The 26,473-nt window shown below is 40.2% G+C and overlaps 1 protein-coding gene across 1 annotated transcript in view; it reads left to right on the top strand.

Annotated features, from left to right (window-relative positions):
- Nucleotides 1-711: 711 nt before the first annotated feature.
- ITGA2 (integrin, alpha 2 (CD49B, alpha 2 subunit of VLA-2 receptor)) overlaps nucleotides 712-26,473 on the top strand; it is a 100,383-nt gene continuing 74,621 nt past the window's right edge. Inside the window, exon 1 of the mRNA XM_008573525.1 lies at nucleotides 712-784. Within this exon, the coding sequence (XP_008571747.1) occupies nucleotides 712-784 (73 nt within the window). The remainder of the gene's footprint in view (nucleotides 785-26,473) is intronic.

Genomic DNA, 26,473 nt, shown 5'->3' with positions numbered 1-26,473 from the left:
CACACACACACACACACACACACACACACACACACACACACACACACAGCTCTTGCAGCAGGTCGTGCTTAAATATCACCTCGGATAATCATAACTTCTTTCCCGATGAGCTAGTTTCTAACCTGGTCATTCTGCACTTATTTTTGTCCCCTTCTCCACCCAGTTTGGAAAGGCAGAGAAAACGACGCATCGCGCAGCCCCTGGGAGCTGTGGCTTAGGGCTCGCGGCTCCCCCTGCAAGGACCCGGGAGCAGCAAAGGACTGCGTGGAGGGGCCAGGGCTCTGCTGCGGGCGGGCGACAGGCTGTCCGGGGGCAGGGTAGTGCCAGGGCTCAGGTGCTCGGCCAGTCTAGCCCAGGGTAGGAAATGCTGCCGCCAGGCGCGTGAGCCCCATCCCCGCCGCCTCCAGGATGCCGGGGCTGTGCGGCTGTTGGGGAGACAAGGTGCGGCGCGCCGGGGTGTGGAGCCGCGGAGGTGTAGCCCGCGGGGCCGGGGCTCGGCGGGGCGGGGCCGGCGCAGATCCGGCGTTTGCCCGGGCGGGAGGGGCTGGCCTGGGCGGGCCCGGGAGCGGCCCGGCAACTTTTTCCTGAGCTCACCCGGGCGGGGAGAGAAGCCCTCCCGACGGCTTCTGGAGAGGGTCCGGGTTCTTGTATCCCTCGGCCAAGGGCATCCTCTGCACACTGAGCAGCTCCCGTCCCCAGGGTAGGTCCAGGATGGGACCCGGCCGGACAAGGGGTGCGCCGCTGCTGCCGCTGCCGCCGCGGCTGGTGTTAGCGCTCGGTCAAGGTAAGCGTGGAGTTCGCTCGGCGTCCTTGGCAGGAGGGCGGGAGGGCGGGTTAGGCGGGACTCGGGAGAAGGCGGCCTGAGTCTCCGCTCCGATTCCACGTGGAACCGGGCTCGCAGCCGTCCGGAGCTGGTTGGAGAGCGAAATCCTCCCGTTCCTGCTCTCCCGGGCCTCGCGTCCCCATAAGACGTGTCTCACCCTGTCTGTGAAGCACCGTCCAAAGAAGCACCCTCCAGAGTCATCTCGATGAGCGCTTTTGTTTTGGGTGCACACACACGCGCGCATGGGGAGAATGGGGGTTAGCGGGTGTCCTGGAGATCTGGGTCCTGCAGCCCACCTTCCCCTGGCTCAGACAGGTGCCGCGTCTGCTCGGGACCAGGGAAACCCGAAATCCGGTGCTGGGCAGCAGCCTGCAGCTCCCCAGAGCAATGCCTGGTAGCTTTTCAGAGGACTCCGAGCCCCAAATGCTTATTTTTCAACCCAAGGTTGTGAATAATGCCTCCATTTCTTGCTTCAGGACTCAGCCCGGTGTTTCTCCCCTTAGGAGATTTAGAAAACCCAAGCGCCTATTAAGTGCCTGGCAGAGGGGAATTCTTCCTTCCCTTCTGCCTTCCTCGTATTGTCGTAAGGTCGTCTATTCACCGAATGTAAACTTAGGCCAGGAAAAGGTTTTCCACTTTCTTGATCACAGATGCCGCAAAGAGAGAATTAGCCGGGGCAGCAGTTCCAGCTCCAACTGCAGTGCTGTGGGAGTGGGGCCCACCCGCCGCCGGACTTCTTTTGCACTCAGTGGGGAAATAAGGCTGGGGGTGCGCCGCTGTTGTGCAGACCCACATTAGGAGTATTTAAGTACTTTCTCCCGACCTTTATCCAGAGTCTAGTGTGTGCTTTCGGTTTAAGAACTTTAGTTTATTTGGGGAGGAGGAGTCACATTTGTATTTTGTAGTTTGAACAACTATAAAAACAACACCAAAAAATAAAAAAATAAAAGGTCTCGGATTTTCAGGTGTTTTTACAAAGAAGATAAATATTTCTCCTACGCTGTCCTTCTTTGAGGCTAACATTCAGCCTCAAAAAAAAGCTTTTCTTTATTGTGGAAGAATCCTAGTGCAGGTCGACCCTGTGTCATTTTCTCCAGGTCAGAGATAACAGAGAAGTAACACCACCATCCCCTCTCCCAGCAGAGAACGGGCATCATTAGGTTTTACGTCTAAACTGTGTCTGGTGCTTCACAGATATTCTCTTCTGGGGCACAAGAGTTCTTCTGAGGGGGGCGTCAACCCTAATCTAAGGGTTTCAGATAAAGTTGGATTCTACATTAAATATCAGTCCCCGAGACACCACAACCTCCCTAAGAACTAATAGAAAGATAAATCTGGGCTTCTCATCTCTCTTTAATTACCCCGTATTAAAAGAAGCTGTAGAAACATAACATCATTTTCTTTGAAGTGTTCAGGCTTGTTCCTTAAAGAGTGAGAAACACCTTAGTGGAATGTGTTACTGCAAGGCATGAAGTCAGGTAGAGATTTCAACCTGGAGTTAGTTGTAAGGACAACTCAGTGTAAGGAAGTGGAGATGATATAACATGACATCTGTAAAAATATTTCATGTATTTATTCCCTCTACTTGCTCCAGTTATTAGCAGACTCCAGGAACAACTTTTCTCTTATCTTTAAAACGATCATAATAAAGCTTTATAATTTGTGCTATCAAGAGAGTTTCCTAGGGAAGCAGCACCATTTTTTGATACCATGAATCTCCAAGGTTAACATGAATAATTGAGATCTCTAGCTCAGTAGTATCTAAAATTTTTATGGCATTACCCGATCTGTATAAAATTTTTGAGTATTCATCATCACTACACTCACATATACATAGTTGTTTATAAATTTATACATGTACAATTTTAACACTTAACATTCAAAGTCACTTTCCACAAACCTTTTTGCAGGTGTTAAGAAAAAGCTATACTCATAGTTTAGATCCATATTTATCACCTTTCATTTTTGTTCCTGATTTACGTGCTTCAAATCATTGAAATGGTAAATGGGAAAGCTGAGGATGGAACAGAGAGGCCAAAAGAGGCCTAGATAACCTTTAAACTCAATATAAGTCCTGAGAGGAAAGGGAAATGTAATTTTTAGATGAATGACATCATGAACATTCTCCAGTGTGTTAACAGGCCAAGGATAGGACTTCAGCCTGGGTTCTGGAGCACATCTTTTCTCACTACCCCTGGGACCCTGCCCCAGCCGTCATGCCCTCTTTAATGTACATCTTCAAATTCTCTCCCTAATGCAATGTCTCCTCAATCTGTAAATATTCTAATTTCTTTCCTAGTTAAAATGTCTTCCTTTTAATATTTGATTTCCTCCTGAAACACACTCTGCCTCTGGCTTCTGTTCTCCCTCTGTTTTTCTCCTACTTGCCTGGCTGCTCCTTCTGAGTCTCATTCACAGGCACATTTCTTGCTGGTGTTTTGCAGAGCTCCATCCTGGATCCTCTTCTTCACTCTACAGATTTTCTCTGGGCCCATTCCCTGCTCAAGTCAAACTGCTTAAGTCTCCAGCCAGACTCCTCTCCTGAGTTCCAGATCAGTATTTTCATCACCCCCCCATCCTCTCCACCTACATGCCCTATAAGCATGACAGACAATATTTCCTAAACTCAATTCAACACCAGTATAAAAGAAACTTACTCCTAATTGTCTACTATTGTTTAATGGCAGCATTACCATGCAAACACCAAAGCCAGGAATATTTACCCATGTTTCAACCTCACAGCCAGTCTATACATTCTGTGGGTTCCCTGCCCCCTCCCCTCCAATCCATGCAACTTCTGCCACCACCCAGTTCAGGCCCTCACTTTGTTGTGTGTGGAGTACTGTAGCTTTTTTGTTTGTTTCTTGTCCCTCCAGTCTATCCTATTCATTGTCACCAATGTTATCTTTCTAAAACACTTAGCTCTATCCAATTACTCCCTTGTTTCAAACATTTGGCGGCTCCCTGTCTCATGTAGGGTAAAGCCCAAATTTCTTGGCATATCACAAAAAGTCCTTGGTCACAGCCTACATATATCCAAACTTTTTTCTCCTACACCTTCACCTGCACACACATATACTGTTGCACACACTTTACACACATACACACAGGCACACACACAAATCCACTCCAAAGCATACACACACACACACACACACACCTGTATATACCATTCTGCATTCTGACTACACCTGGTCATACCATATTTAGTGTCAGAATATTTTCCATACTGTTTCCTTTGCCTTCACTGCATTGTTACTTTTTCCCTTTTTCTCTCATCTCTTTACTACTAACCTTTGTCCAATGCCAGAAGAGATAATGCCAAGCAAAATTATAAAGTAGGGCTGTTTTCCTTTTGTGAGGAAAAAGAAAGCTTGAGGTAACCTTTTGCTTCTGGGACCCACCCTAAACCACTCTTCTCATTGTCTGCCCCTCAATGGCCTTAGCCACACTCTGATAAAATAATGCCCCTGCCCCAATGCTCACTAGCTTTACCAACCCAACCTCAGCTCAGCTTTGCTCTCTTAAGTACTGGTTCATGAGCCATTGTTTGACTTAAATTCATGGACTGGGGCTCAGAATTCAGTATTTAAAAACATTACCTATATATACAGTCAGGTTTGGAAGTGATTACTTACATATCACCACTGCCTCCTCTCCTTTCCTAAGGAATTAAAATTCCAGTGTTGCCTGTACCACTGTTGCAAGAAGACCACCAAGACAGGTGGATTTCAACACCAGGAGTCGGTGGCTGAATTCCCTCCAAAGCGAATGATGACTGCTCCCTGTCTTTATGTGCTAACAGCCCTGGGCATATGAAAAGAGAGAAGCCTGTTAATGTGAAGAGATGAGCTTCTAATGATGGAATTTTAGATATTCAGCAAAATAATGATACATGTTCAGTCAGTGTATAAAAAATATAGGGGAAGAATCGGGAAAACGTTTGGGGCCCAAAGTAACCTGGCATCATGTAAAGTGTTACCACGAAAGCCATAAGCTTTAGTTTCAACTACCAACCCTGCTCAGCTTGGGATATTACTCAAAGATTCAGCATGGCATTAACCAGGAGGAACCATGGAAGGTTGTCTGTCTAATCAGCAAGTAAAGGTGTGGAGGGACCAATGATTTACCAGGAAGAATACACAGAAGAATGGCTCTCTGAAGGGGAAAATCCTGATTATCACAAATCACGAGACAATAGATTCTGTGAATGACAGTGATTCTGATGCCCCTTCAGATGGTCCACGGGGCTCTATTGATCTGGCTACAGTGAATTCCATAAAATGAATATTTAGTCATGTCTTTATGAAGCACCTACTTTATGTAAGACAGTGTGCTAGGCCCAATGTGGAATCAGAGAAAACCTGAAACATGGTCCAGAGAGCTTGCAGGCTATGTGCAAACAAATCCAAACATGGGAAAGGGAAATTGTCTCAGAGCCCTGAAGAGAACCTAACCAATTTCAGCCCCTGTCATCCTCCTTTCTAGCAGGTGTATATTTATTGAGTTACCACCCTACTCTGTACAGCTAGGAGATCCAGGGGAAGCTGAAGAGTGATGCAGCTGGGCCAATCTGGTAGTCCTGTGCCTCTCACCAGTGTCTCATTTAGACATGGGCATCTTATGCAATGTTGGCCAATGAGACATCGGGGAGATCTGCTGGGGGACTTCAGGAAAAGGAATTTTCATTACTAAGACAGACATTAGTTAAGAAACTTTGTCAGGTTTAGATGTGAAATTTGAAATAGCTACAGCCATCTTGCAACCATGATACAGTTAGATTAAGGATAAAGCCAATATACTTGTGATAGCCTCGTGGAAAGATGGAATGAAATGGGTTCTTGACATTGTCTTTGAGCTTTTGGATTATTGAAATTTAAGGCCATCATACCTCTTGGTGCCTTCAAAAATTTTTATAGAATTCAGAACTTATTGTTTTCTATAACTTTGAACTACAACGTAAGTTTCTATAGTATAATAGATGTCATGTACTTTCACATGTAATTAATGAGTGGTACAGAACTAAAAGTTGAGTTCGGAGGAGGGAGGAATATCACTGTGCCACACTGATGTGTCAAGCCTCCTGAGAAGTCTTCAAGGGGACAGAGAGAATCAGAATTTAGATCTGCCACAAAGAACCTCAGAAATGAGCCCAGTTCTCCCCTTTAAAAATGGCTGTAAGTGATACTATGGGAAAATAAGATAGAGAGCAACGTAACTAGCAACAGGACCAAGTCTCCTAGTTCCTGGATCAGGAGTTTAGGTTCATGAAAAGGAAACTGACACAATGAAAGCAGAGGTCATTTGTGCCCAGAACAGGTGCTCAAGGTGTTTGAAGAGCGTGAAAGCTGAGAGGTCAGCAGCCAGCAGACCTTGCAGGGCCCCATAAACCATGATAAGCAGCACGGGTTTTATCCTGAAGACAATGGAAAGGTTTCAAAGGGACTTGAGCAGGAGCATGACATGATCAGGTTTGCTCCTTAGGCAGATCACTCTGGTGACAGGGACGAGGGTGGATTGGATGGAGGGCAGAGGGAAGGTCCCAAGACCATTTAGGAGAAAACTGGTTTTAGTTTTAGTTTTAGTTTAGTGCACCAGGTGAGCGATGATGGTGGTAAAAACTCAGATAGTAGCAGTAGAGAAAGAAAATGAAGAACTGATTTGAAAGACCAATTCCCATCCATTCTTCTTAAGGAATTGGTGATTGATTTACTTTGGTGATGGTGAGAGAGAGAAGAGCCTGATGCTTAGGTTTCTGATGTGGACAAAGCAGTTCATGGAGTGCCATTTACTGAGGCAAGGAGTGTTGAAGGAGGGAAAGATGGAAGAAAGAGATATCAATTCAGTTTGACAGGTTGAGTTTCAGACATCTAGGTGTTCATATCTAGTTAACAGGTAGTCATATGTACAGGGGTTAGGGACAGGAAAGAGAGCGAGATGGTGATAGAGATTTAGGAGTCATCAGCATCTAGAGAATAATTGAAGACGTGGCATTGATAAGATTAGTCAGGCAAAAAGGGACTGCAGTAGGACTTTGGCCACAGCTCAAGGATCTGCTTTAGAGGGTCAGGTGAGGAAGAGAAGTGTGAAAGGAAGGAGAGGGAGCAGCTGGAGAAGTAGAAAGAAGACCGTAGGCAATGGGGCACCACAGAAATATTTGGAGAAGGAAGAGTTGGTCAATAGGGTCAACTTCTTCACAGAAGTCAAGCAAGTCTGACAGCCCTGACAGGGGTGATCTCCAGGGAGTATAAAAAGTAGACACCAGAACGGAGTGGGCTGAGGAGGAAAAGGAAGGTGGCTTGGGTTCAATGTCCCCCCAAAACTTAATCCCCACTGTGACTGTTAAGAAGATGGAAAATCTTATTATAATAATTGCAAGGTGGGACCTTGAAGAGGTGATTAGATTCTGAGGACCGTGCCTAGTGAATGGACTAAAAATGGTGGTCATGATTGTGGTTCTGAGGCCCTTAAAAGGAGAGTGCAGGAGGAGGTCTCCGTCTCTCTGCTCTACCATATTCACCATGTGATACCCTGAGTTGCTGTAGCCACCACCAGGACAAGACCCTCCCTGGATGTGTTCCCTGGACTTTGGACTTCCCAGCCTCTGAAACTGTAAGCAATAAATTTCATTTTCTTACAAAGTACCCGGTTCCAGGTATTTTGTCATAAGCAACAGAAACGGACTAATACACAAGGTGAAGAAATGTAGACAGGGCCAGAAAGTTTGGTAGTAAAAGAAAGAAGAGAGTAGCAAGAAGGGTGAGATGGGAGAAGCTGCCTTTAAAAAAACAAACAAGCAAACATGGGAAAACTAGCATAAAATTTTTTTATGATGAAATTTTTTTACTTCTATTACTTACAGCACTACATGGTACACTTGCAATTTTTAAAAATTGTACTGAACCATCTATATGAGGCAGAGGTCCATCACACAAGAGAAACTGAGGGAAGGGGAGGAGCTTTGATGGTTATGGAAAGAATGTTAATCAGAGAGAATGGAAAGGGAGAAAGTTAGATGACTAGCAATAATGACAGGTCTGGTCATTAGGAGCCCCTGATTAGAAGCCACAGATGATCATGGGAAGGTAGGAAAAGTAGCTTCCAGGATATGAAATGGAGAGGGTATTAACTGATAATTAATCAGAAAGGTAACATTGTCCCAGTTATGCAGAGAGGGGAAGAAAGCAGAGGTATGGGAAGAGGCGCCTCCCTCCCTCCAGTGTGGCAGCTTGGGTTGATGAGGGAGCCCTTCTATACATTTTTGTTTGTTTCATAACATACCGATCCCACTAAAGTAGTTGTAATGAATAAGTTTAGTGATTTTTTAGGGTGTGTAATATATAATAACATTCCAATTCTGCTAGTAGAATTAATATCAGTGCTTTAAATAATGTCAGATTTCCTAAAAAACAAACAAGTTCTTTCAGAGATGCTGTATCGATTCATGTTTCCTCAGTTAAGCTTTTAATTCTCTACTTCTCTATGGTATAATATAGACACTCAAAATCTTTTCAGATTATGTATTATATCTGAACACATACCTTTTATTCCGTGTAACTCAGTAGTGTTTTCAAAGCATTTTATAGCATTTCCATTTAGTCATATAAATTAGAAAAGAAATTTATGTCTATTACTAATTTTGTTAGTTATAATTAGTTCAAAGTCCTTATATTCAAGTGCTTTATGCAGTCTATGCCTGCTGAGTCTTGCACACATAAATTACTTTCACTAACCAGTATAAACTTGAACTGCATATTTTGCTAATGTTTTCAGCTCCATAGAATATTGGGACTGTTAATAATTTTCAAATATATTTTATTTCCTTTGAGAGACTTGTCTATTCTGTTGCCCAAATAGTCAATAGAAACCCTGCGATTTTGTCAGCAGAGATTCCTGCATTATTATTCTTTGTTCTGAAAGGTTGACTGCAATTCTTCCTTTTATTAGTTTAAAGTGACTAGAGACAGTTTTTACTAGAGAAGCCGTACATAACTCCTGATCACTGAAAGGCTTTCTGTATAAAAATGAGGTTAATGTTTAAACAGACCAATGGAAATAAAAGAGTGTTAGACACTGTATTGTGAGTGTAAGAGATTATTTCATTGTGTTTTGAAAAGCATGAACAAAGCTACTTCACTGATGGACGCCGTGAACATTGGCAGTTGTCATTCTCCCTGATTCATTTGAAGGTGGCCTTTGTTTGCCTCTGTGCGGTCTGATCTCATTTCCATGGATACCATGTAGAAATGCACACGGAACGCAAGCTGGCTTCTGGTCAGCTCAGTCAGACAACTCTATTCCAAATTGTTTACCAGTTATCTTCATCTCCTTTAGCCAAATAGTTTCTTGGATGCTTGTTAGAATACAGACCCCGAACTTGCTTGGATTTTAGAGCTGTTTCTAAGTGATATTCTAACTGTTGGTGCATAAAATAGATATTTCAGAATGATTGACTTAGTTTTCTATGTACTTACTGACATTGCTTCCTGGGGAAAAAAGGAAAAGCTTCGCCTTGGAAATTGGAATGTGTTTATTTTCCTTTCTGTATAAAATGTAATTAATGGCCCCAGTGAAAAAAATCTATGCAAAATTGAAAGATAATTAGGTAAATAATTTATGTAAATGCTGTGGTAATTAAAAAATACCTTTATTTTTACAGTATTTAATTTATACCCCCAAATAATCAGACTTCAATATATTAGTGTCGTTTTATTATTTTTTATAGTTATGGTTCAAATGAGCTATGACCTTAGCCCTTTTTAAGAGTACAGCCGTGTGATCTCTTACTTCTGTCTGTGTTCTCTCTCTCTGAAATACTCTCTAGCCCCCAACCCCATTCTGTGTATCATTTAAATCTTAATTTCATTGAGGCTCATGCACCCCACAAAACCTACCCATCCCCTAATCCAATTTAGTTGTCGTTCCTCACGTGGATAGCAGTTGTCCAATTTTATTTCAATAACCTGTGCACTCAGCTATAACTCCTGCAGGCTGCAAGCACAGAGAAGACACTGAGAAGACCGTATCTTCTTCGATTGTGCCAAGTATTCTTGGCACCATTTCTTTGAATGAAAGATGAATGTATGAGACATGTATGACAACTACTGTAACATGGGATTAAAGACACACTTTCTGAATGAATTCCAAGCTGGAAAATTCCTAGTTCTTTCCAATTAGTATATGCAAAAAACACTCTATTTGCCAGTTTATCTGAATTTGCTAAAATATTCCTTAAGTTGATAAATTTGTTTTCACTTCTTTGACAGAGTTTGTTTGCTTTTAAAGTGCTTCTCTTTTGTCTTGAAATCTCTAACTAGGATAGTCCTATTGACAAGTAACAAGATTAATGAAAGTATTAGGACAGTGGAAACATCCTCTTTTTCTAAAAACCCTTTCCTGTTCCCCTTTTCTGTTCTCATAAAGCAGCACCATAATTTATCTTCAGCTTGACTCTCTCTCCCAGTGAATACATTTTTTAGTATTACCTTCTGTCCTGGTTATCATTGTGTTCTCAGAAACTCAAAAAATGATGGGTTAAAAAAAAAAAAGGATTTAGGTGAATTTTAAAACCTTTTTTATCGTGAAATATACATACATAGAAATGCATAAAAAGTAAATATACAGCTTGTCAGGGCTTGGATTTGATTTTACTCTATTCAAAATTAGTGAGTTTGCTGTTACTGTTTTATGGAGGCAGGCAGAAGGCATGAGACTCCTGGATCAGAGACAAAGGTCTTTATTAGTCATGGCACAGCAAGCAGCGTGAGCATCAGCATATTTGTGTTGGTTTCCTTTGCTCCCCAAGTTGCAGAGGGGCAATACAGTGGGAACAGGTAGATGCCTGCACATGCAGTAGGGTGCATTACATGGAAGGAACACTCTGCTTGGTGAATCTGCTGTTTTATAGCAAGCAGTGAGAAAAACTGCTCTTTGTCCCACATGGAGACATTACTTCATTCCTCAAGGTTGCTCACTGAAAATACAACCCTGAGAAGTGGCATGGTAAAGAGTAGTCAGGCTCTTATGTCTTTGGCATACTCAGCAGATGTGTAGGTGTGTGAGATACCTGTGAATGAGTGTCTCTCAACACAGCTTAACACATTATTTTTTAAAATTTGCGTAACCCAATAAAAGATTGAACTTTCAGAAGGAGAGAATAGACCCATAGTTACTAGAGGTAGGAAAGGGGGAGGGTAAGTGGGGTTAGGAAGTAATTGGATAAGGAACACACAGAATAGTTATGGTTTGTAATAATGAACATGCTAATAATATTGATTTGATCATCTCATACTGTACACAAATACTGATAGTCAACTCTGTACCTTATAAATATGTATAATCAAAAAAAATTATGCAACCTGAACTCAGGTAAAGTAAAAATAGATTGCCAGGACCCCAGAATTCTTCTACACATTCCTTCCCAATCACAAATCACTCTCTCTATCTTTACTTTTTTGGCAATCATTTCTTTGCCTTTGTTTATTCTTCTACTAGTTAAGTATACCTCCTAAACTCGAGTTTATTCTTCTACTAGTTAAGTATACCTCCTAAACTCGAGTGTTTAATTTTGCTAGATTTTAAATGCACACACAGACACACACATATGTAGTATATATTCTTTTGTGTCTGGCTTCTGTTAACATTGTGTTTGTGAGATTAATCTCATTTTGCATATAGATGTAATTCTTTTCTTTTTACCACTGTATAGTACTTCATTGTATGAATATACTACAATATATTTATCTATTCATCCTAATTGATGGACATTTAGGCTATTATGAATAGTCCCGCTGTGAATATTATTGTACTTAACCTTTGGTAAACCTGTGTACACATTTATGCTGGGAAATACCAAGGAGTGGAATTGCTGGGCCATCAGGAAGGCAAATACTTATCTTTAGTAAATGACGATAGTTTTCCAAGTGCTTGTATGAATTTAGTCCTAGTGGCAATGCATGAGTGGTCCTGTTGCTCAGTTTTCCCCTACATTAAGTAACACAGGAGTTTTAAATTTTAGCCCTTGGTGCAAGTGTGATTGTATTTCACGTGACTGCAGTCAACATTTCTTTAAGTGCTAATATAATTTAGCACATTTTCATGTGTTTATTGGCCATTTGGATTTCCTTTTCTGTGAAATACATATTCTAGCCAGACACAAATGAATGAATGATTCCCAGTGTGGTTGTCTGTCTTTATGTTGATTTGTAGTAGTTCTTTATGCATTCTGAATATGAGTCAGTTACACGTGCTGCAAATATATAGTCTCATTTGGAGGATTTTATCCTCTCAATGATGTACATTGATAAAGTTCATAATTTTAATGTAGTTAAATTTAACAAGATTTCGTGGTTACTGTTTTTTTGTATTATGTGCAAAGAATAGTTCCTTAATTCAAGGTCATGAAGATATTTTCATCTATCATCTAAAAACTTAATTGTTTTGTATTTTTAGCTAGGCCTGTATTTTCCTATAATTGATTTTTGAGGATGATGTAAGGTAGGGATTAAGGAGATTTTTTTTAAATATAGATAACCAGTTAGCACCATTTATTGAAAAGAAAGTGCAATGCCATCTTCATCATCAATCAAGTGTCATACATGGTTCAATCTGTTTCTAGGCTCTCTGGTCTGTTCCAATGTCACATTACCTTAGTCACAGTGTTTACAATAAGTCCTGTTACCAGGAGACCAATTTCTTACCTTTTTTTTTCCCCCTTCAGGAGCACCTGGACTACTCTTCACCTTTTGCAATTCAATATAAATTTTAGAATGAGCTTATTAATATCTATGAATTTAAAAAAAATTTAATTGCATTGACTACATAAATTAATTTAGGAAGAACTGACATCTTTATAATATTAAATATTCCTATTCATGAATCTGATATAGCTCTCCATTTATTTAGGTCTTGTATAATTTCTCTCAGTAATGACTTACAGTTTTCTGTTCAGATAACTCAAATAGCATCTATTAGATTTATTCCTAGGAATGTGATTCTTTTCATGTTACTGTAAACAATGACTTTTTAAAATCTTCTAAATAAAATTTTGTTGCTGGTATATTGAAATGTATTTTTTGGTGTTATGACTTTATATGCAGCAGTCTTGCTAGTCTTATTCATTAGTTCTAATTATTTCTAATTCTCTTGTATTTTCTATATAAATTATCATATCATCTATGAATTAGCATAATATTGTTTCTTCTTTCCCAAACTTTTTACCTTTTATTACCTTTTCTTGCCTTACTGAACCAGCCGGGACCTCTAATACAATAATGCATATTGTACAGAATATTGAATAGAAGGGGTAATAGTGGGCATCCTTATCACATTTTAAATCTTAGTGAAAAGATTTCAGCATTTCACTATTTGGTGTAATGTTTGTTGTGGACCATTCATAGATAACCTTTTTATCACATTATTCTCTTCTACCATTAGTTTGCTAAAAGAGTTTTTTAAAGTTACAATTGAATATTAACTTTTATAATATTTTTCTGTATCTACTGATGATTACATACATTTTTCTCTTTTGAACTATTAATATATTTTGTATATACCTTTCCATATGGGTTTCATTTATAACTTTACATTAATGCTTCCTGCTATGTCATGATTAACTGTTGTCCCATTGTTGGATTATTTAGGTTGTTGTTTCCTGTGGGATTTCCCCCCACTACTGTAAATAATGGGGGTATAAACATGATTGTACAAGAAACTTTTCTTTTTTCTTTTGGATGATTTGTAGCCATACATAATATGGGAGTTTACCAATTTCACCAATATTAGATTTTCATTTATTTTTTGTAGTTTGATGGGTATAAAGTGGTTATGTTAGTCCATTTCTGTTGCTTATTACTAAATACCTGAAACTGGGTAATTTATGACAAAAAAGAATTTATTACTTACAGTTTTGGAGGCTAGGAAGTCCACAGTCCAGGGGGCGCATCTAGTGAGGGCCTTCTTCTGGATAGGACATCTTCAGGGTCCCGTGGCAACCCAGGGCATCACATGGCTGGAGTGAGAGCTATCCTTCTCACTTGCTTTCTTTAAAAAGCCATCTGAACCATGCTCATGACAGTCCATTAAACCATCAATCAATTACTCCATGAATGGATCGATTCATTCAGGGGGACACAGTCCTCATGATTAAATCACCTTTTATTTATTTATTTTTTTTGTCTTTTTCCGTGTCCGGCAACGGATCGCAACCCTCAGTGTTGCCCCCGTACCGGACCGGGACCGGCAACGGGATTGCAACCCTCGGTGTTGCCCCCGCGCCTTGCTCAGCCAGTGAGCGGGAACCGGTCTGTATGTGGGATCCGAACCCTCGGTGGGAGCGCCTCCGCGCTTCCCAAGCGGCGCACTAGCGCAGTGCGCCACCGGGCCGGCCCTTAAATCACCTTTTAAAGGCCCCACCTTCCATCACCATGTTGGGGGTTAAGTTCCAACATGAGTTTGGGGGGACTTTCAAACCATAGCAGTGGTACTCCATGTTTATTTTAATTTTCATTCTTTTTATTCACGAGGGTGTATTTTTTTTAAGTTACAATTTTAAAATGCCTACCCTCTGAAAAAATATTTGTACAATAGAGTATTCTGAAATTTAGGCCTAGAAGAAACCTCAAGAGATCTTCTAGTTCAGCATCCTGTCTCATTTTTATAATAACCAGCTTTGAATTTACTAAAGCCCAGGACTCCGAACTGCAGTGTGTTGTCTATCATTTCAAGAGGTCCTTTGGATCTCCCTCCCGAAATCTCTTTGGCAAACTACTCTTTGTCTCTTATTTCCCACAGGCTGATTATAATCCATTTTCACTTAAAGAGTGGCAATCCTCTAGTTAAGATTTCCACATTCAAAACCCTTTAAAAGGGAAGGCATTCTGTTTTGCCAGAGCACTTGACTACAAGTAACTGAATCTGTAGATTGCTCTGGTTATCCATTGCCATGTAACCAGTCACCCCAAAATTTAGTCGCTTGAAACCACAACCATCATTTATCGTCTCTCATGGTTTCTTGGGTCAGAATTTTGAGAATGGCTTAGCAAGCAGTCTGGCTTGAGATGTCTCATGTTACTGTCAAAGAGAAGGCAGCTCTCTCCCCATGTGGTATCCTTAAGCCTCTCCAGCATGGCACCCTCTGGGTAGGCTGGCTTCTCACATGGTGATTAGGGCTCCAAAGGCAAGTGTCCCGAAAGAAACTGGTAGAAACTGCATGTCCTTTTCTAACCTTGACTCAGAAATCACACAACTGCATCTATTCAAAGCAATCACAAAGTGTCACCTAGATTCAGAGGGAGGAGATTTAGATTCTCCCTCTTGATGGGAGAATGTCAAAAATTTAAATATACATGTTTTAAAACCACCGTAGTAACTGAATCAACTTAATGGCGTTTACAAGATTGTTCATTGTTTAGGCCAGGGTCTAGACACTGGCATTATATGTATTTGGAGTTAGGTAGTTCTTTCCTGGACTGGTGGTGGTAGGGTGGAGGGAATGGAGGGGCTGGTCTGTGCATTGGAGAATGTTGAGCTGCATCCCTAGATGCCAATAGCAAACCCCACCCCACTGTGATGATCATAAATGTGTCCAGATGTTACTAAATGCCCTCTGAGGAACAAAATTGCTCCTAGTTGAGAACCACTATACTAAACAAACATTACGAAGCACATTTAATGTTTATGGCTTCATAGAGAGAACTCCAGCTCTGAAGAATAATTTAAATGCCATAATTGTTCTGGGGGACTTTAGATAAGTCACGGGCAAACCATTCCCTATTTTGGAAGGTGAAATGAGATTATGAGCGGAAAAGTATTTTGCAGATTGTAAAAGTGTATATAGTTTTATTTTTTTAAAATCCATATATTTGGTATTTATCCATTTTTATCATCATTCGTTTAAGGGAACTTTTTAAGGGACTTTTATGGAGTACCTATTATATGCCAGCAGAGTGTCAGACATGGCGAATTGGAGGATTCGAGGCAGCCCCCTTCAGTAGCTCTTTTTTCCATTTCTAATGTCACATGTGGAGGAGAATGGTAGCACATAGAGCTTTACTGAATGTAAAGTGTGATGCTTAAAGCAAAGACTTTTTAAAGAAAATCGTGTTTTTCTTTCATAATAAAAGCCAGGGAGAATGCTATGCTGCTACATTCCAAAAGCAGTTGTAAGGATCTTGTTGTGATTTTGGCGTTCGCACTAACTTTTCTTAAAGAGCGTAGTTATAAGCCAGACATTAGAGAGCTTAAATCTACAGTGTATGGTCATTTTCAAAAGAGCTATAATTTCTAAGTTTAGTTGCTTTATTTTTTTGGTCCTGTGGTGGGAAGGGGGACTTCTACCTGCATTATTGTCCTTTCAGCATGAAGACAATGCTATTTAAAATGAGATTTCCTGTGGTTATGTATGAGTTCAAAAGATCTAATGTGACCCATGACCATTTCCTGTTACCATACATATGCTGGGTAATGATTAGCTACACTTTAGAGAAAGAAGTATGTTTTCTTAGATCCATAGTCAGGGTCGGAATAATGCCACTTCCTGTTTGTGGGGCTTCCTGGAGGGTCCATGGACTGCTAATGTTTTCTTGGCTTTTGTGGTGTGCTTTTCGGGTGCCTCAGCAAAATACAGCACAATGTCATCCTCCTTCCCATTATACAGCAATTTTCAGAAACTTAAATAAAAATGTACTCAGGATGTGCTTTTCATGTTAACAGTGAAAACAGGCTCACAAATTGCTATGCCATATTAAATTGCTCAAGAAGTGTGCCATCTTTGGTAGCACATAATGATATGAGTAGTAAAAATGAAAACATACTGTCTTTACTAAGTGCTGATCATTTGTTAGGCACTCGGTTGAGAGTTTTATATGCATTGTCTGATCGCAGCAAGGTAGGCACATACATATGTGTTTTACAGATGAGAAAGCAGTGGCTTATACAGAATGAGGAACTTGCCCAAGGTCAAGAGCTATTCAAACCTCGGAGGCCAAGCTCTCAGCCACTGTGATATACTGTCGGCCTTGCTCAGTAAGTGGATTTTTTAGTTAAAAAAATATACTATACTTCTAGCACTGCCATACTTCTGCCACCCAGACACTTCCAAATATACTCAGTCTTCTTTTTAGGGTTCTCCTATAGCTAGATAAGAAGAAAATCTAAATGTTCTCTAAAGCTCTAAATAGAAAATAAACTGTGTATATATTTGCATGTACATATGTGTGTACATATATGTTTATTAATCTATATTTTAATCCATCTAGCTATGTGTCTGCTCAGTAACCTGCATTTAAGCATCTTCCCTTTAACGAGTCAAGAGCTCTGAGGATTTATTTATTAATTAAACTGGTCTTTATTGATCTTCCATTATATGCATAGCTTATTGTTAGGTGGAAAGGTGAAACAATCAGTCGGTTTATTCATAATTATTAAGCCACAGCCATGTGCCAGGCACTATTTGAGTCCTGGGAAATGTAGCAGTGAACAAAACAGACACAGTCCCTACTCTTAAGGACAAAGGCAGATCTACCATCAAACAGGTGAAGCTTAAGTTTTAGGTCCCCTCACCGTGCAGACCACTTCCAACATGTTCACATGGCCTGATATTTTTATTAAATATGCAAAAGTTAAGGTCTCTTTTCTACCCTAACATAACATGTTTCCACAACAAGGACATCAACAATAAGCTAATTAATATGTTTCACCAATTCATAGTTTCTGGATAATCCCTGTAAAAGAAAACTTGAGGTAGAGTTACAGGAACTGCCTTCACTCAATGGCATGAGTGACAGGAGACGGAGATCACTGGAGACCACCCTAGCATCTGTCCACCACAAGTAGTGACTTAAGGCATCTCCAATAGGCTACTGTGTGAGTAGAAACTGGAAGGCAGAGAGAGTGAGCAGGCAGCCCTCTGGGTAAAGAGCATTCTATGCAGAGGCAATGCATGCAGAGGGCCTGAGGTCAGTGTTTGATGAAGAGCCAGGAGTCCAGCAAGTGAACTAAAAGGATAGGGTAGGAGGGAGATCAGGAGGGGGAGGGGTGATCACAGCCGTTGAGGCAAAACGTACTTTGAGAACCACTGAGTGACACTTCCAGGTAGTACACTGTAATAAGAGATACAAATTGTAAGAGTCAAGGGAGTTGAAGGACACATGCTGGCTAGGATGGTCGGGGAAGACGCCAACCAAAAGTTTGTAGAGAAGTAGCCTATGAACAGAGATAGAAAAAATGCTAACTAGTTATATCTATTTTTTTCCATTCGTTGCCTCAAGATATGTGAGATGTATCTTGTTTCTGAGCTAGTTAGGCAACAGGCACTGACTTGCTAACTACACAAAACCATATTTTGAGAGAGAGAGAGAGATTCCCCTTTCACATAGAAGGAATTTAGGAAGAAAGTGGGAAAATAAAAGTGAGTTCATGACATGATATTTCTAGCAACTCTGGGGCCAACGTTCTTTCTCCCGTATTTCACGGCTCCCTCTCAGCCACTGAGGGACAGCAAATATGCCAGAGAGCAGCTCAACCTCCAGCATCTCGATGAACAAAAGAGAACCTATTGAGTTGTTAGAAAGTACTGAGTCGTAATAAATGGCTGTAAGAAGCAATTGCAGTGGGATTTTGGAGAGGTTCATAGCCTGAAAGGTCAAATTCTTGAAATGTGAAAGGGCTTTGAAATGATCTACCATATGCCATAGTACTCCAGGACTTGATGCAGTCACTTTGTCACACACACACACACACACACACACACACACACACACACAAGTACTTTGGATCCTTTTACACACAAAATATGAACCTTAAATGATACAACTGGAATTAGTGTATATCTCTCCTTGTATTTACACATGTGCATGTGTGTATTGACAAAATTATCACTCTGTCACACACACACACACACACACACACACACACACACACACACACACACACACAAGTACTTTGGATCCTTTTACACACAAAATATGAACCTTAAATGATACAACTGGAATTAGTGTATATCTCTCCTTGTATTTACACATGTGCATGTGTGTATTGACAAAATTATCTTTGAAACCTAGACTAGTACATTTAAATTTTCTGGAATAATCTGATTTCCCCCTGTTTTAGTCTGTTTGGGCTTCCATAACAAATTACCACAGACTGGGTAGCTGAAACTACAGAAATTCATTTTCTCATAGTTCCAGAGGCTAGAAGTCCAGGATCAAGGTGCTTTCAGGGTTGTTTTCTGCTGAACGCTCTCCTCCTGGCTTGTAGACAACCGCTTTCTCAATGACTCCTCACATGGCCTTTCTCCTGTACATGAACTAAGAGATCTCTGGTGTCTCTTCCTCTTCGTATAAGGACACCAGTAATATTAAATTAGTGCTCTACTCTGATGGCCTCATTTAACCTTAATTACATCTTTATAGGTCTGGTCTCTAAAAACAGTCACACTGGTGGTTAGAGATTCAACATATGAATTTTGAGGGGGACACAATTCAATCCATAAGGCCCCCTTATGCTTAACAATATATTTAGGGGTTATTTTTGGCCCTGAAAGTGATGCTCATATTTCCTTGATATGAACACAGAATAATTGTCAAGTAAATGATATAGGCATACACTATAAAAAAAAAGTCCACAAATCATGAAGCAGGGTATTTTTACCTGGATGTCAGCTACAGTTTCTCTCTCTGCCTCTTAAAATCGAGAAAAGATTTATTCAAATTTCTTTTCCATCCCCGTAAGAAAATACAATGCCCTCCCAAGATTTCTCTAAACTCCCAGGAGGTGTACATTTTCATGGTCATTAGGCCCCCACCTTCCTGACTGCAGAGTTTTTTCTCCACTCTCAGGTCTGGTCTGTGATTTGACTGTACATACAAGCTAATGCATTAGCCTGTGACTGTTTCATGGATGCTGACAGACGGCAGGAGTTTCGTGAGTCAGAGACAAAGGACTTTATTACTCACAGCACCACAAGCAGCATGAGCATGAGCATGTCTACAATGGTTCCCCTTGCCCCACAGTAGTCTCATGGGCGCTACATGGGGGGGGCAGATGGACACCAGCACACACCGTAAGTTGCACTACAGAAAAGAAACAGTGAGCTTGGTGAACCTGCCATTTCACAGCGGGCAGTCAGCTCTTTGTCCTGTGCGGAGATGTTACCTCATCCCTCAGTGTTGTCCACTGTGAATACAGCCCTGAGGAATGGGCCAGATAAAGAGCAGTCAGGGTCTTACATTTTTGGCATACCCATTGTACTGGGTTGAATTATTGTGCCTCCCTTCCCCAAAGCATGTCTTTATCTTAGGCCCCAAAACCTATGAATGAACATTACCTTAAAAAAGAGGGTCTCTGTAGATTGCCTGGAGGAGCATGAATGCTCAAGCTGCTTCTATGAAGGCTCAAAAGAAAATGACGAACATCTTATTGGAAACTGGAGAAAATGTCATCCTTATTATATGGAGGCAAAAAATTTGGCCAAATGGTGTCTTATAGTTGTGCAGAAATCATACAACTTTTAAGTGATGAATTTGGATATTTAACTAAGTAGATTTCCAAGCAAAATGTTGAATATGTATCCCAGTTTTTCCTTGCTGAATATAGTAAAATGTGAGGAAAGAAGTTACTTGAAGAAGGATCTTTTAAACAAAAAGAACCAGCACTTGATGATCAGGAAAATTCTCAGCCTATCCAGATTGGGAAAAAAAAAAAAAAAAGCTGAATATTACGAATGTTTGTGTCCCTCAAAAATTCGTTTGTTGAAATGTAATTCCCAGTGTGATGGTATTTGGACATGGGGCCTTGGGGAGGTCATTAGATCATGTGGATGGAGCCCTTATAAATAAGATTAGTGCCCTTATAAGAAGAGGCTAGAGAGCTAGCTAGCTCTCTTTTTGCCTTGTGAGGGAGAATACAATGAGAAGTTGGCAGTCTGCAATCCGGAAAAGAGCTCTCACCAGAACCCAGCCATGCTGGCACCTTAATCTTAGACTTACAGCTTCCAAAACTGTGAGAAACAAATTTCTGTTGTTTATAAGCCACCCAGTCTATGGTATTTCGTTGTAGCAGCCCAAACTGATGAAGACACAAATATTAGGAGATTCATTGTTAGGAAAGCATACTCTGAAGAGATGTCCAAGGATATGGCTAGACAAACTTTTGCTGAACAGATGAGGTATGTGATTTATGGATCCTTTCAACCATCTCAGCAGAGGCTGGGAATAGAGATGAGAGTATCCAGGAAAGATTTGTGGAGAGCTCTTTAGTCTAATGGCATGGATCCCCATGACATACATAGGAGACCTATGAGGCTTTTAACAATGTTGTCTCAGCAGAAATAGTGCCATCTTGGACTGAAGAGGACAGAGATGCAAAGGCCAGTGGGGGCACTGCAAGGCCAGAGGCTTATGGTGCTGCCATGGGCCCAGAGACAGAACTTTGAGTAACAGAGGGTAATTCTCAGGCCTTGAAGTCTAACGGAATTTTCTCTTCTAGATGTCACAGTTGTTTGGGACAAGGTGACTCCTTATTCCTTCTAATTTCTGCCTTTTGAAATGGGAATATCTATCACGTGCCTGTACCACCATTATATTTTTGTTTTATATGTTTACAGGCCCACAAATGAAGAAGAATTTTTGCCCCAGGACAGATCATAACAGGAATTTCACTCATACCTGACTCAGATGATGAGATTTAGGACTTTTGAGCTGATAGTATTTAGATGAGATTTGGGGCTCAGAATTAACTCTGTGATGGGTTGAGGCTTTTGGAGGTGTTGAAATAGGTGAATGAATGTATTTTGCATGTGGAATGGATGTGAATTTTAGGGGGCCGGATGGCAGAGTGTAATGAGCTTAAAGGTGGCTCCCAAAAGGATATGTTCATGTGCTGATTGCTGAAACCAGAGAGTTTTACCTTATTTGGAAAATGGGTATTTGCATATGTAATTAAGTTAAGGATTTTGAGATGAGAACATCCTGGATTATCTGGGTGAGCCCTAAATCCAATGACAAGTGCCCTTATGAGAGTGAGGCAGAGGAAGATTTCACATATTGGAGGAGGCAATATGACCACAGAGACAGGGATTAGGGTGATGCAGACACAAGTTACGGAATGTCGACAGTCCCTAGAAGCTAGAAGAGTCATGAAGTGGATTCTCCCCTGGAACCTCCAGAGGGAGCACAGCCTTGCCAACACCTTGATTTCAGACTTCTGGCATCCAGAATTGTAAGAGAGCAAATTTCTGTTGTTTTAAGCTGCCGAGTTTGTGGTAATTTGTTACAGCAGCTGCAAGAAACCTACAAACCCATTAAGATGTGTAGAGGGGCAGGAGATTGATGGAGGACTCTTACCTATAGGTGTTCCTTTAATTTTACTAAAAGGTTGAATCTTTAACTTTTCCACAGAATCACTCATATAAGGCCTTTGTGTATGTAGTTAGCTTTGAGGATCTGGTGAGACAGGAGGCAAGCCAATTACACCAACACAAACAGACCACAGTTGTTAGGAATCCCTGTCCCTATAGGTTTTCAGCCACCCCACTATGTTGCTGACCACTCTCTCATTTTTTCTCTTCGTTGTTCCCCTTACCTCCCCTAAAATCCTGTTGAGTTTTTTATTGGCCCTGCCTCTTTATCACAGATACCCTAACATTTTTATCCTCACCTCAATTTTTCAAGGATTTTTCTAAACAAAAATAGTTCCTCTTTAAAATATGAAAATTCTCTTTAAAACATAAGATATTTTTTCCCATTAAATAGCAACAAGTTGCATCAATGTAATGTTTAAAAGAACTTTGAAAGGTTCGAAACAGTGAAAGTGCACATGTGAGGAAGAGGTGAGGGACAGGGGATGGTAGTAAGGCAGGATGGGACCTGGAAAACCAGGAATCAGAAGGATCTTGGAGTTAGAACTAGTCAGAAGTAGGAAAGCAGGGTCTCCAAGGCTGAGAATATGCTCTCATCCATCCAGACATCAAAGCTATAAAGTGGAAGAATTTGCCTACCAGAAATCCATGTAATAGCTATAGGTGTACTTGAAAAGAATTGTCATCAATTGATTTTAGCAAAATCTGTGTAAATCAAGGACAATGAAATTATCATATATGTAAAAAAAATCCTTGAGAACAGTAAAGGGGTTATATATGTAAAATATATGTAAATTACCATTATAGTCTTAGGAAGTTGAGTGATGCCTGGCTTCATTCTGCACTACACACTGGAGGGGGCATTGTCCTGAAGTCAATGGGTCAAATCCAACCCAACAGGATAGAGTCTTTTTTTACATATTGTAAATGATATCTTTATGGGTGTGATGATAAAATTAGGCACTGCAAATTAGATTGAAATGAAATAGCTCATGTTTGTTTCTGCTCATCTAGGGTAGGAAAAGAAGTAATTTACTTTCTTACTTATTTTTATCCTGATTTTTATTTATTGCAAGAATACTGTAACGCACTAAAGAAAATTTTAAAAGCAACAAATTAACACTCACAATTGTACTGCTTGCCGTGTTAATATTCATAGATAATTTTGCATTTTTCTTCTATTCCGAATATCATTTCTGTATTTTGCTGATTTCAGCAAACATTTTCATCCTACCCTATAGTCTTGACAATTACTTTTTTAATGGCAGTATAAAATTTCATCTAGTTTGTATGTTACAATTTTCATATTCCCCTAATATTGGACATTTGGGTCATTTTAATTATTGGTTATTAAGAAATAAAGAACTAGTTTTTTTTTAGATTGCTAGAAGTCATTAAAGCTGTTTAACATATGTAAAGTAGGTTTTCTTAGGCCACTTAAGACTGAGAGATGGCATAAAATCATGATACCTATGAAATCATGACACATACAAAATCATGATATATATGCAAAATCATGATTAAGAAAATAGCATTTCTGTGGATCAGTCACCTACTTGCAAACCAGGGGGAGCCCAAGTCCTTTAACACTGCTTTTTCATTTTTTGGGAGAGGAGAGCATTCTCCTGGACTTTTGAACATGGTTCTTTTAGAAACTTTTGCTGTCCCTCATAGTCTTCCACTGTGTCCTGGTCACTGTTGCATCTTCCCACTGCCCCTGCCTTGGGCATGAAGTCTTGATGCCCAGGTCACTGTCCTGTGCCCCTGCTCCTGACAGTGCTTCTGCATCTTCTGAGGACCAGGCCCCTCAGACACTGAAGAAATATGCCTCTCCTCCTTAAAGCAAAGACACCTTACTCACAGTTGACAGAGATCAGGTCTTATGGTTCTATTTCTGTTCACTATTTCACAGAGACATCATTCCCCTAAAATGCCAGCTTATATCTGAAGGATTAGGCCAGGGAGCAATCTGAGAGTTCTCTGCTAAAACCATCCCTCTCTTCCCAAGTCCACCTCCTGTTTTTGGCCTTTACTCTCTTCTCCCAACCTGAATTTCTTCCTATGTTTCCCCATGAACCCTTCCGCAAATGAGCCCCTTCTGTGAAAAGCCTGCCCCACTAGCCCTTCAACATATATAGATATGCTTAAATTTGCATTGGCTACATAAATGAGTCTCTTCTTCTGCCATTCTTTACTGTAAATATGTATCCTTAAGCTCTGATGGTGATATGACAGATGTCAATAAACTTCTCCTGCTAAATTGTTGTTGTTGAATATGGAATGACATGTTTTGTCTTATACATTTATTTATTTCTGCTCTTGTTTTCAAAAGATTTTTTTTTCCTTTCTGAGCTTCACTGCATTTTTAGAACAAAACTATGTTAACTGTATCTAATCCCCAACCATATATTTCTATTTTTAATTATCTTATAATTTAAAATTTGTTTCCAGAGTAAAGTGGGAGAATAAATTCCTTATTTGCTGAAACTAAGTCTTAAATGGGTAAGGTTACCAAAAAACCTAACTGGAAACCCTCAGGGAAGGAGTTCCTATAAAATTTTTAAATGAATAAAAGAGAAAAATCTGCATTAATTATTTGTGCTTTACTATCTGGTTTACCCTATGGATATCAAAAAGGCAACAAACTGGGTTATAATCAAGGGTGAAACACTGCTCCCCGAAAGTAGAGGAAACTAGTTTTAATCCACCAGGAGATACAATGCATGTACTTGCAGTAAGTTTTGGTGAGATTTATTGGAATACTTTGGTTTAGTTACTGTCAACAAATGCATAACCAGGTAACACTGGATAAATACATTGTTTGCTATTGTATTCACAGGCATTCAGATGAGGACAGAGAGGGAAGATTTATACTCTGCATAATAATATGCTTCTGGTAAGGCAAAGCTCAAGTTAGTTTGAGACTCATGACATCTAATATAGAACTGGAAATGTGCATATTAATGAAGCAATCTATGACTTTCCATGCCAAACTTTTCACCATTTGTATTAGTCCATTTCTGTAGCATATAACAGAAAACCTGAAACTGGGTAATTCATAAAGAAATAAAATTTGTTTCTTATGGTTTTGGAGACTGGGAAGTCCAATGACAAGGGAACACACCTGGTTAGGGCCTTTTTCTTGATGGTGACCCTCCACAGCAATGTAGGGTGTCACATGGCAAATGGCTGAGCAAGAAAACTAACCTGCTCACTCACTCTCTTTATAAAGCCATCAGTCCCACACCCATGACCACCATTAAACCATCAATGGGTTCATCTGTTCATGAGGATACAGTCCTCACAATCTAATCACCTCTTAAACGGCCCTACCTTTCAACTACCACAATTGGATTTCTCACCTTTCTTGACATTGTTACAATGAACATTGTTTCCAATCAGAACCTTAACACATTTAACCCATAGCACCACTTCCATATGTTCTCTTCCACACCTCTGTGCCTGCTGAACGTGATGTTTCCCATGCCTAGAACAAGCTTTGCTTTTCTCTTTACAGAGTGAATTGTGACTCATCCTTCAAGTCCAGATTAGTTGCCACCTCCTCTGTGAATTCTTCAAATTTAGATTTGCCCTCTTCTCAACTTTTGGCTCAAGGCCCTTTCTACTTTTCTGTATTTTAATACTCATCACATTATGATGTAGTTTTTTATTTTTTAGTCAAATTACCAGAATGGAAGCTTGAAGAGAGCAAGGATATTGTCTGTTTTGTTCGTTTGCTATATACTCAGGATCTAGAAAAACACCTGGCAAAAAGGAGCTGGATAAATATTTGTTGAATAATTCCCTTCTTATTATGTATAGGCATGTGGGCATGGCTGGGAGGAAGGAAACAAGATGAACCAAATATGGTTCTATACTCCATATAATCCAGTTAAGCTAAGAGGACAGACGTAGGAATACACTACTATAAGCATTGGGATTGCAAAGAAGAAATAGACATTGAACTAGACAGAGTACTTACATTAAATTTATACAAGATGGATAGCACACATTTTGTCTAAAACTTGTCTGCTAGCTGTAATAAACATTACAACTAACAGTAAAAAAAAATGTGATTGGATTGCCAATGGAAGAGGTATTGAAGTTTTAAATATATATATATATATATATATTTGAAGAAAAATAACCATAATGAGCTAGGATTGTCCGGATTTATCAAAAGAGGCAGGGTCTTGTGGGAAAGATTTAAGTGGCAGTAAAGAAGAGATTTAGGATGAGTAGAAGCAGCCTGAGGCCCATGCCAGATGCAGCTGTCCCAGAATCGAAACAGCGCG

The sequence above is a fragment of the Galeopterus variegatus genome, unplaced genomic scaffold (genome assembly GCF_000696425.1).
Source record: "Galeopterus variegatus unplaced genomic scaffold, G_variegatus-3.0.2 Scaffold930, whole genome shotgun sequence".
In the NCBI taxonomy this organism is placed as follows: Eukaryota; Metazoa; Chordata; class Mammalia; order Dermoptera; family Cynocephalidae; genus Galeopterus; species Galeopterus variegatus.
The sequence above is the reverse complement of the archived record's forward strand: the minus strand, read 5'-3'. Positions and strand labels throughout refer to the sequence as shown.